General features: G+C 59.8%; 1 protein-coding gene across 1 annotated transcript in view; it reads left to right on the forward strand.

Moving 5' to 3' along the window:
- The window catches only part of NTN1 (netrin 1), a 185,954-nt gene extending 174,720 nt beyond the window's left edge, over nucleotides 1–11,234 (forward strand). The window contains exon 7 of the mRNA XM_075994174.1: nucleotides 7,020–11,234. Within this exon, the coding sequence (XP_075850289.1) occupies nucleotides 7,020–7,348 (329 nt within the window). The 3' untranslated portion in view covers nucleotides 7,349–11,234. The remainder of the gene's footprint in view (nucleotides 1–7,019) is intronic.
- The last annotated feature ends 721 nt before the right edge of the window (nucleotides 11,235–11,955 follow it).

Consider the following 11,955-nt stretch of genomic DNA (forward strand, 5'->3'; position numbering starts at 1 on the left):
CTGCAGGGCACTGGCCTGGGGGGAGCACTCACTGCCGGGCCTTCCCGCTGGGTGGCTCTCGGTGTGCTCCCCGCAGGCCCCAGCCTCGCTGCCGCCCTCTGTGGGCAGGGCAGGGGGCTGGGCTGGCTACCCCAGCCAGCCTGGGACACTGGCTGACGCAGGCGTGGGCGGTCAGGCAGCTCCGGAGGCTGTGCGAGGCCCTCTGGGGGGAGGGAGCCCTGCCCATCCCCCAGGATGGCTCCCCAGCAGCCCGGTCCCTGCCTGTGGTGGCTTCGGCCCCCAGCTCAAGGGTGGGGGGCCGAGCCCAGGATCATGCCAGGAGAGGGAGGCAGCCCTCAGGTCCTCCTTGGGTGCAGACTCTCCCCTGGGCTGCCCCACGGGGCACCAGCCCCACGGTGAGGGCACCTCAGCTGGGCCAGGGCAGGGCCCAGGTTCCCTCCCCTACTTGAGCCTCTTGCAAAGCAGGTGGCCAGTGCCCTGACCTCTCCACTTGCGAGCCTGGGGTGCAGCTGGCCAGGTCAGGCCAGACTGTGCCCATCTCCCAGGGGACAGGGCTAATATCATCCCAAGAGTCCAGCTCTCCAATGTCCGGATGTCTCCGGATGTCCCCTCATCTGGGTACCCCCAGGCAGCCAGGTGGTCTCAGGCACATAACCCCTGTCCCTCCTAACACCGGAGCCCAGCCCCGGGACTTGGTAGGGGAACCACGGGAGCATGCACACTGCTTGGCTGTGACAGGGAGGGGCACACGGGAAATCCTTCAGCCGGCCCTAAGTTGGTTGTCCCCACCTTGTCCAAGTCCTGCGGCAGGGCCTCGGAGGGGCGTGTGGCAGGAGGTGGCAACCCTGGGATTCCTGAGGCCACCCAGGGGCAGTGGCGGCTGTGCGGGGTCCGGGGGCAGTGAGCCTCCAGCTCTCCGCCTCGTTTGATAAGCGCCGACCGGGCAGGTGTTGCGGGGACACCCAGGCCAGGTGTGTCGGCCCTGCTGTGCTGCACTGCCCGGCGGGGACTCGATGTCTCTCTGGACAGATGAGCGTCCCTGAGAACGAGACTTGGCTCTGCTCGGCGCTTTCCTACCTTCACCCGGCTGGGAAGCGCGGGCGGAGCTAGGTTGTGTGAAAGCGGCTGCAGCTCGGGACACGCTTTCTACAGCGAGAGATCGATGGGGTGCGTGGTTTTGATGGTTTCTGTGGGGGTAGTGTCCTCTCCCCATTTGTCCTGGCTGCTGTCTCTGAGGCAGATGGGCGACATGCCTTCCCTTGCAGGACTGCCCAACAGGAAGATACGGCTGGGGCTGGCCACCCAAGCCACCCCAAGCAGCCCATAAATCCTGGAGTCCTCTGGGAGGCAGGAAGCCTCCTCGCAGAAGTCGCTCGGGCCTAACTGGGGTGAGGAGAAGGGCCAGCAGCCCCCAGAGCCCGGCCCAGCAGGTGGTTTAGAGTCGGGAGTTTTCCTGCCACGTGTCAGTTCCCGACAGGCAGGTGAACGAGCAGCGCCTGTAACTTCTTCACTGGCCACACAGCTTTGCTGCAGCCTGGCCAGGTGGGGAGCTCTGATCCTGGCAGGAGGTTCCCCAGACCTGCAGGTAGGGGCATCGGTCAGCCCCAAACTACCTCCTGCCACGCACGCACTGTCCAGGGTGGTGGCAATGCCGGGTCCTCAGGGGCCCAGGGCTGGAGCTGGGGGAGGCAGCGTTGGATGAACTGGGGCTCTGGACTGAAGACAGGGCTGCTGTGGGGCCGCAAGTCCCCCTTTGGCGGAAACTAAGCACAGGATGTGACCTGCAGCTCCCTATGTTTCAGGTTGCGTTTGATGGCTGGGTAATTTCCCCAGCACTGGGACTCTGGGGAGGTTGAGGCAGCCGGGAGGGATGGCCAGATGCCTGCTCCCGTGGAAGACACGCTGGTGCTTTGTGCTGCCACCAGGGATGCAGCCGGCAGCAGCTGAAAGACCCCCAGGGCTGGGCAGGTTGAATTCCGCCGCCCTTGCCCAAGCTGGGAGTGGCCAAGACACCTGCCCTGGGCCTGCCTCTTAGCCCCCCGCACCCTCGGCCAGAACCAGCCTCCCACTGGCACAGGCTGCCCTCGCTGACTCCAGCCCCCACGGCCCCAGCGCTCAGCCTCCTCCTCACCCCCTCCCGGCCGTGCCCAGCCCTCCCGAGCCCCGCGCCGGCCTCTGCTGAGGGGTGGAGTGGGGTGCGTGCCCCTGGCAGCCAGGGCGACAGGTTAGGACAAGGGAAGTCAGTCCGCATGGATCGTCTGCCCTGGTGGCTGAGAGCTCTTTGCGTGAAATAACTTCCTGCGAACCCCAGAATGGGCGAGGGGGGCGACTGCTGCCCGACCCTGCCTGTAGTCTTGTTAAGGGGTTCTGCGGCCGCTGCAGGAGAGGGAGGGCTTGGGTTTAGTGCACAGATGTGGGACAGCTCATTTGTCCCCTGCAAGGCCAAGGGACAAATCCAGCTAGACCCCGGGACGCGGCCAGGCGAGGCCAGCTCCTAGCGTCTCTGGAGCTGCACTCTCTCTCCCTGCGCGTCCTTGGGCCTCTGCCCCGTGTGCAGACCTGCCTCCTCCTCCCCCTGGTGCACCCGGGCACGGGGGCCTTGCTCTCAGCCTAACCCCTCCAGCCTCGAGGGTTCCGGTTCCCGCGGGACAGACACATCTGCTCCCCCGCGGCGTCCTGAGCCAGGCTCTTTGTGGAGGGAGCAAGAGCCCAGACGACCGGAGGATGCATGTGCCGGGTGGACCCCGAGATGGAGCCACTCATCGCTCACAGTGGGGCCAGCAGCACCAGCAGGGGGGGGCCGGCTCCCCTCCCCAGGCAGGGCTGGGGGCCCTGCCATGCCCACCTCACAGCCTCCCTTGTCCCCGCCTCGGAGAATGGCCGTTTGGGATTGAGGTGGGGTGACCCTCTTCCTGTAAACCTAGTCTCTCATTTAAGGGGTCCTAGCGCGGCTCTCATGGACCTGGTCTGACTTCACCATCTGCCTTTCTGAGAGTAATCTCATGTCCCTGATTTCCGAACATGGGGAGGGGGTCCTCACCAGATCCCCACGTTCTGGCCTTGCTGAGGACAACTTTTGGGACATCAGTGGGAGGACAGTGGGGTTTAGGCATCCCAAGGACTGAGGCTAATTGGCTGGGGGTGAGTTTCATTGTATGGGTGTGTCCTAGTTTGGGCTGCTATCACAAAATACCTCAGACTGGGTGATAAACAGAAATGTATTGTTCACAGTTCTTAGGGCTGGGAAGCCCAAGATCAAGGTGCCAGCAGACTTGGCGTCTGGTGAGGGCCGCTCTCTGTCCTCACGTGTCGGATCGAGAGGGAGCCAGCTTTGTAAGGACACTGATTACATTCGTGAGGGTGGCATCCCCATGACTCAGTCACTCCCCAAAGGCCCTACCTCTTAACATTCTAATATTGTGTGGTAGGTTCCAATATATGTATTTGGGGGACACCAACGTTGAGACAATGGCAGGTATAAGGGGCCAAGCTTTGGGGCTGTGGTCCTAGGATGGGGCAGAGCTGCCCATAGCCCACCGTGCCCAGCCCCTTGGTTGGGCGACATCATAGGGACGTCTTGGGTCGGAGGGCCCTGGGCTCCACATAGCCCAGAGGACCCCAGTCTGGTCAGAGGTGACAGCAGCCCTGGCGGTGTGCCATGTGGCTGCCGATGAGCGTGCTCCCAGAGGGCACAGGGCAGGTCTGTTTGAGGTCACTGTTGCAACGTGTATTTTGAATATTCTCAGCGGTATGTGCGCTGCGGGGACTTGGCCCGTGCGCTGCGTGTGCAGCTCATACTTGGTGGGCTGTGTAATGCGCAGAGGCGTTGCCAAGGGCAGCGGAAACGTGGCTCTTCTCCAGCACAGTCACATGAATCCTACCACCCCCTCCCCTCCCCGGGCCTGTGCCGTCCCACCCAGGAGTGCTGGGGTCTTCTCCGGGTGGAAGGAGGACAAGGGCCAGTTGCTTTGTCCTGATTGACCAGTGCCCATTGCTTTGTCCCTCTGGATTCTTGAAGACAGCAGGGTGTTCAGGGGAGGGCACCCTTCAGGGCTTCTCCCCTCAGGCCTGTGCCTGGGGAAGTGCTGGGGCAGGTGGCCACCTTGGGTGCGCTGGCTGGTTTTACTAATGGGAGGGGGATGCCAAGAGGTCAGGGAGGATAGGGCAGAGGTCACCAGCCCCTTCTATGATGAAGGGCCATGCTCTTGCAGGACCCCAGGGAGTGGCAAGGTCCCCTGGGGTGGGGGCAGTCCCAGGCTAGACGTTGTTCAGCCAAGCATCTCTCTGGCTTCTTCTCAGCAACGCTGGGAGCCCCCGCCAGGTCCGCCCTCCTTCCTGGACCAAGTCTAGGCCCCAGATGCTCGGGGCCCCTGAGATTACTGTGTTAATTTCTGGGGCTGCCAGGACAGAGCACCACAAACTCGGGGACTTAAAGAACAGGAATTTATTTCTCACAATTCTGGAGACAGGAAGTCTGAGATCAAGGTGTGGCAGGGCTGGTTCCTTCTGTGTCCTCTCCCCTGGCTTGTGGGTGGCTGCCTTCCCGCTGTGTCCTCACGTGGTCTTCTCTCTGTGCATCTGTGTCTTCATCTCCTCCTCTTGTGAGGATACCAGTCATTTTGGATTTGGGCTCCCCTAATGACCTCCTCTTAATCGCCTTTGTAAAGACCCTGTGTCCAAAGGAAATCACGCTCTGAAGTGCAGGGGGTTAGGGCTTCAGCATGTGAGTTTGTGGGGACACCCTTCAGCCCATGGCACCAGTAGATGCTCAGGGCAGGTTCAGAGCCTTGTTCTCCAGGGGTCCCCGCCAGAGGTGCCCTCTGCAGCACCCTTGGGCCAGCCCAGGCGGCTGGAGCATGCTGTTGCTGCGCCACAGGCCTGGGGTGCCGCACAGAGAAGCAGCCACAGGGAGGCTCATTCTGTATTCAGCTCAGTCCCGGGGAGAGGAAACCGGGGCTCTCAGGGACGCTGGGGGTGGCTCCCCATTGCTTAGCTAAGGGGCACTCAGTTGCCACGGTGACCTCCGTCTGCACAGTCAAATACACATGGCCCAGCCACTTCTCTGGGCTGGAGGGCTCCCCCCACCCCAGAGTTCACACTGAGTGTTGAGTCCCTTGGTGACAAAAACATGGAAACGGTTGCCATGGCAGCCATTCTTTGGAGTCCTCAGACTGGAGTGCAAAGTTCAGGATGCCCATGAACAGCTGAAATGAAAATATGGGAAAATCCACCACTTCCCTCGCCCGAGAAGGATGAGTCGGGTGGCAGTGGATGCCCCTGGGTCCAGCTGTCCCTGCCCCTCCCCACAGCCCTGAGCACAGGAGAAGAGTAGGGGGCTCCCCTGGGAGTGAAAGAGCAGAGCGGCCCCCAGAGACCTTGAGAGAAGCCGGCCAGCATGGGAGGGCAGGCTGAGCCGGGGGTGGACCCATTCCTGGAGTGGAAAGTGGTGGGGAGGTTTGATGACCGCTGAGCGCTCCCAGGGGATGTGTCCTTGTTGCTGCTGTAGCCACAGAACCTACCTGTGTCTCAGTGTCTTCAGGCTGCTTCCCTTTCTCAGGAGGGCTCAAGTCTATTCAGTGGCCCAGTCCAGGGCTGGCTCAGTGGGGTAAGGGGTATAGGGCGTGGCAGGTGGCTCCGCAAGGGGAAGAGACTCTCTTTGACTGTGGGGATGGGAAAGACGGCTGAGTTTCCCTTGAGTAGAAGTGAGCACGGCACAGGTTTCTCCAGGTACCACCTGGACTGGGGGAAATGATCCTGTTGCCCTTAGCAGGTCCCCAAGTAAGGCACCCTGTACTGATGGCCTGAGATGTACTAACCAAAGAGTTTTGCAGCCAGGGTTGTTTGGGAAACCAATATATGCATACAATTCATTGATTAAAGGTTCTGAAAAGTCCTGCAGCGAGAAACCCCTTGACTTTGTTTAATCTAGTATTAATATTTCATGAACTTATTAGACCAAAGTTTCCTTTTTTTTTTTTTTAAGGAATTTCCTTTTTTAAAATCACTTCTTACTGTCTTGCAGAAATAACATGTTAACATTCTCTAGGGTGCCGATTCTCAAAGCGTGTGCTCGGGATCGCAGCATCGGTACCACCTGGGGATTTGTGAGAAGTGCACTTTCTGGGGCTCCACCCAGATCTGTTGAATCAGAAACTCTGGGGTGAGGCCTGGCAGAGTGTGACTTCACAAGTCCCTCAGGGGATTCTGATGCCCACTCCAATATGCGAACCCTTACACTACGGAAAATACTGGCAGAGAATTGGAAGGAAGAGGAATGGCCTGGGGAACAGGAATGGCCTGGGGAACTTGAGAGGCACAGACGAAGGGAGCCGCCTGGCAGGGACAGTTTGGGCGTGGGGGGCAGGCAGTGTGAGGACCCAGCACTCTGGAAAAGGCACATGGCCAGCTTGAAGTACCGGTTCTTATCTTCTGCCCCTGGGCACTGAGGCCCCATTATGGTTTCCTGAGACTGGGTCGAAGGCAAAGCGGTGTCTGGCGTGTCATGAGGCCTGGTGTTCATCGGGGCCTTTGGGGATGCAGGCACCTGAGGAGACCCTGCCTCCAGCCGGTGTGGAGTGGCCAGCACTGCTGTCACTGAGGGCACCAGCCCTGGGCAGATGGCCCTGGACCAGAGTGCTGGGGCCGTGATCAGTACCTGTAGCTTCCTCTGGCTTTCCTGGACCGTAGTGGGCCTTGGGAACGGCCAAGAAGGGGACTGTCCCCAAAGGCAGCGCTGGGTAGCACCTTCAAAATAGGCAAGAAATAAGGCTTCTTGGAGCAGTGGCCTTGGCACAGGTACTAGCAGGTGGGATTCCAGGAACTGCTTTGCCACCACCCACCCGTTCCCCTGTGCGGTACCGTCCACAGTCACTTCCCAGTGATGGGTCTCCTTGTCCTTCTCCCTGGGCCCTCGGAGACGGAGACGGAGGTGCGGGCAGGGCCGACCTGACCCCAGGAGCTGGGGACCCACGCTGCATCCCCGGCCTGTGGCCCACCCGTCTGCCTGTGCTTTCTTGTAGCCGTCCAGATCCACATCCTGAAGGCGGACAAGGCGGGGGACTGGTGGAAGTTCACGGTGAACATCATCTCCGTGTACAAGCAGGGCACGAGCCGCATCCGCCGCGGTGACCAGAGCCTGTGGATCCGATCACGGGACATCGCCTGCAAGTGCCCCAAAATCAAGCCCCTCAAGAAGTACTTGCTGCTGGGCAACGCCGAGGACTCTCCCGACCAGAGTGGCATCGTGGCCGACAAGAGCAGCCTGGTGATCCAGTGGCGGGACACGTGGGCGCGGCGGCTGCGCAAGTTCCAGCAGCGGGAGAAGAAGGGCAAGTGCAAGAAGGCCTAGCGCGGACGCAGCGGTGCGCCGGGCGGGCTGGGCGCCAGGGCCGAGCGCGAGCGGGAGGCCCCAGCCGCAGCCGCCGCGGACTTGGCCCGCAAGGGCTTTCCCAAGTTGGGGGGAGGGTGGGGGCGGGACCGCAGCCGGCGCGGGGCGGGGCCCTCGGCGGCCCCGCCCCCAGCCCCTCCCCGCGCGCCCTGGCCGGAGCTGCGCGTGCGCGCGGGGCGGGGTGCGCAGCAGGCCCGGCCCTGGAGAAATGAGGACGAGACGTAGCTACCTCACGGGATCCTTCCAGAGCGGAGTCGCGCTTCCCTGGGGCTAGGCGGGGTAGCCGCAGAGGGGCTGGGGGCAGCCTGCCCTGGGGCCCGGGGGCGGGCACAGAGCCGCGCAGATGGGGCCCCAGACACGGCTGGTGGACGGTTTCGGAGAAGGGGACGTGAGGAGAACTGTGAATTCTCAGGCCCGCAGCCTGGGCGGGGTGCCGGGCAAGCCCGACCAAGCCACCACCCCAGCACAAAAGACAGAAACCCCTCCTCTCTCCCGACCCCTTCTCTCTGGGAATTCCCACGGCACGCCTGGCTGGGACAACCTGGGCCCCATCTGAAGGGCCGGGCAGGCACTTGGGGGAGGCGGCAGCAGCCCGTCCAGCCAGCATTCTCCATGCGGCCTCTGGCCTCCACTGCCACCTGCTGAGTTGCTCCTCCCGGGCAGGGTCGTGGGTTGGGGGGTTCACCGTCTATAGAGGAGAGGAAGTCCCTGCCCATCCAGAGGGCAGTGGGCCCAAGGACACCCCTGAGAAGCCCGAGCCGGGTGGTCACCGCCTCATGCTGGAGCTGCCTGTTGGAGGAGGCATTGCAAAGGCAAAACCTCCCAGAGAGTTTCCTTTTTGGAAACTTGGAACCAGCCCCTTTTATGATATTTTCCAGGGGAGGGGGAAGGGGCACTGGCTGGGTTTACGGCAGTGACACTATTTGTGTAATGACATCAGCTCCCACAAGGGCCCTCAGCAATGTCAACAGCTGGAAAGGGCCTGGCCGGGCATGGAATATGCAGGCTGCGAAGGCAGCTGGGCCTGGCGTGGGGAAGGGGCTTGCTTGACTCCGGACAGGGTTTGCAGGCTCAGCAAAGTGCCAGGGTGCCCAAGCCATGAGCAGGCAGGGGCAGGAATGACCAGGCTCCTGGGGGCCAGGGAAGCCATGACCACTTCCTGCTGCTGCCCCTACTCTTGGCTCCCCCAGGGAAGGGACAGAATTTGCTGGGCCAAGACAGCCTGCTACTGCCACCCTATCTCTGCGGCTGCCCCTGCAGCTGTCTTGGTCTGGCCTGGGCAGCACCTTGCGCACCTTTCTGGCTGGCTGCTTTGGGGAGGCTGCCCGTGCCGTCTGGCGTGCCCAGCCCTCCTCCCAGAGCCTCCTGGAGACACTGTCCTCAAGCAGGCAGCCCCTTTTGGTCTCACTGCCTCACAGGGGATCCATTCCTGTGCCCTGGAGCCTCTTGGCTCCCTGCCCTCCCGAGCTCTCTGCACTGCCCAGGGGCCTCTGGCCCGAGTCCTCACACCCGAGTCCTCACACCCGGCACACTGAATTAGAGGCCTGGCTCCCCTCTGTCAGGAAATTGGTTTTACTTTCCCGGCCGGAGTTTGGCTGCTTAGAAGGGTCATACCAAGAAGTATGAAGCTCGCCCCTTGGTGGTCCGGCTTCCTTCTGCTTCCGTCACTTCTGCCTGAGCCACGCTGCCATTTGCCGAGCACCCGCTCCGTTCCAGGCACTTCACCCACACGCTCCCAGCTTGTCCTCATGACCACCCCGTGGGACAGGGATTTTTACCATTTTCACCAGCGAGGAAACTAGAGTGCACGTCCCCAAGGTCATGCCACAAATAAGCAGCAGGACTGGCGCTCCGGGTCCAGGGCCAGGCCCTCAGCACAGAACGCGCTGCCTCTTGCTGCAGTCCAGCTCTGTGGCCCCCCTGCAGCAGGCTGGGAGGGCGTGCTCCCCGGGGAGTTGCCCGAGACCCTGGCATCGAGCCTGGAGAACAGGAGTCGAGGCTGGGGGCCAGGCACAGTAGTATCTCCAGAGGTGGCAACGAGAGTGGTGGGTGAGGCAGGCAGGGACTTGCTAGAGGTTCCAGGGAGGCATGCTTTGGTTCTTCCTAAGAGGTGGCAGAACGGCAGTTTGGGCTGCCTGGGGGTGGTTGGAAGGATTCCAGGAGAGACTGGCAGAGGCACCTCAGGGGCAGGGAGAAGACAACTGCCCTGGGAAGGGGTGTTTGGCGTTCCTGAATCTAAGCCCAAGGTTGAGGGCAAGGGCCTCTTTCCAAGCTGTCAGCCCGTCTCTGGTGCCCAGCGTGGTCTGCTGAGTGCTGCTAGCATCAAAAGGTACTGCCAGGCATTTGTACTCTTGCTGTCTATTCCAGTGTGGCTTCTCCACCCTGCCCAGGAGGGCGGTGGCAGCCCGGCCATCCCACCTTGGGTCTAGGTCTCACCCTGTGTCTGGTGAGGGGCTTGCACTGCTGGTCTCAGAGCCAGTGGCCTGCCAGGCAACAAGGCATCTTGCTGAAAATTCACCCAGTCTCCAGCCTCTCCCTCCAGCTCAGCACCCTAAGGGCAAAAGCTGTCCTCCCAGTGGCCTGGCCCTTGGGGAATATATCAGTGTGGCCAGATCTGCCAGGATGAGGACGAGGTCACTGCTGGGATTGCAGTCATCACAGGCTGCCTTGCTCAGCTCATGGGCCAGAGCCCAGCACAGCACCCTGAGTGCAGCCACCAACCTCAGCGGGGAGGCCCCATCCTTGGGAAAGCACCCCTCTTCCACCCTGTCCCCCACCCCAGGGAGGAGATGGAAATAGGAATTGAGGTGTTCCGGTTTGTACAGTTAGGAAGGGATGTAAAACGGAACTAGATTTTGATTTTGAAGAGTGTATTAACCAGATTTGTGATATGTAGGTGTTTTAAAGAAACACATACCAGATTAGTCTTTGTTTTTGAAACAGGTTCCCCAGATGTCCTTTTTCTTACCAGCTAGGTGGTCTGGTGTCCTTGACAGCTGAATGCCTGCCGTGCTGACATGGTCACGCTGAAGATCTGGGGCAGAGGGAAGGGGGAAGGACATGGGGCTGCTCCCTGGACTCACCTGCAGGCTGTGGTTTCTGTCCACAGCTTCTGTACTTAGAAAGCAGGGCAGAAGGCAGAAGGGAGGGACACCTGGGGTCAAAGCCCAGGGAGGTCAAGAGCTTCCCCAAGGCCCTTAGTGACCTCCTAGAACTCTGCCTCAGTCACAGCATGCAGGAAATGGGTACAGACTTTCTTGGAGTTGTCCCAGATTGGAATGAGACTGGAATCAAGGAGAGACTCTAAGGCATTAGAATGGTTCCTTTAGGAAACCAAAAAACATGTAGGCTCTCAACACTCAGAGGAGCCCCCCTGAAGCCCAGAGAGTAGACAAACTACAGACATTCCTGTGGGCCACGGCCATGGCACACCCCAGGGGTATCAAAACGCATACCCGTGGGGCCTCGCCCCTGCCAAGAACCAAGCCAGCCCCACCACTCCTGTGCTATTGGACTCCCCCCCTACGCGTCCCAGCCTCCCTCGGTGCCCTCCTGTGTTTTGGATTTCTGTTCACTCAGAATTGTAAATGTTTAGTTGTGACCATGACATACTGTTTGGGTCAGTGTTCTTTCCAATGCATACTAATATATTATGGTTATTATATATGAATATATTTAATGACATGGAAAAAGTTGTGGATTTTCTTTTTTTTTTTAAGTTTCTTTCCTTTTTTTTTTTTTTTTTTTTTTTTTTAGAGTTGTAATGGACCCAGATGGAACTTGTAATGTGGGCTCCACATGATAGAACTAAATTCAGATATCATTAAATAAACTCTTGTACACTGTGCTTTGTCTCCCAGTCTTTACTGGTGGCCTGAGCTCTGGGCGGGGCATGCGGTAAGGATGGAGTCTTCAGGCAACTTAAGGAATATGGCTTCTGGCCAAGGAACTCTCCAGCAAGGCAGGGCCCCGGTTTTCACAAAGCCTAAGTAGCACAGCCCTCACTGCCCAAAAAAGGCAGGAAAAGGGCAGCTTTGCTGGAAAGTCGTAGGGGCTTGCTGGCTCTGAATGCTGTTTTCAGCTAAAAGGATCTAAACTGGGACAATCTGCATTTCAGTCCCCAAGAACCACCCCTGGGATCCATCCTTGCTATTCCCTGGGGCTCCAGGACAAAGGGGAACCCAGGAGACAGGGAAAAGGGGGTCCCCTCCTATTTGCCCTGCCTGCAGCCTTTGACCGTCCCCGTTGGATTCAGAGCCTGCGAGTTGTTTCTGCTGTTCACACAACCAATGTCTTCTATTCAACACCAAGCACAGACTCAAGAAAATACAGCAGGGTTAGTGAATCTCAAGAGATCTTGCAAGAGATTTTTTTTTCAATCCATTGCTAAAGGCTTCGTGCGGTGCAGAGACTGGGCGGGTGCCAGCACCACGCAGCCACCAGGAGCTGAGCTCACTGGGTTTCTGAGAGGCTGTATTTAAACCTCCAAATGGTTGTGATTTCTTTGTTAAATAAACAATTCGGTCATTAGGAACACGTTGTGTTGCCATGCAAAGTGGGGCCGATCG

The sequence above is a fragment of the Microcebus murinus genome, chromosome 18 (assembly GCF_040939455.1).
Source record: "Microcebus murinus isolate Inina chromosome 18, M.murinus_Inina_mat1.0, whole genome shotgun sequence".
In the NCBI taxonomy this organism is placed as follows: Eukaryota; Metazoa; Chordata; class Mammalia; order Primates; family Cheirogaleidae; genus Microcebus; species Microcebus murinus.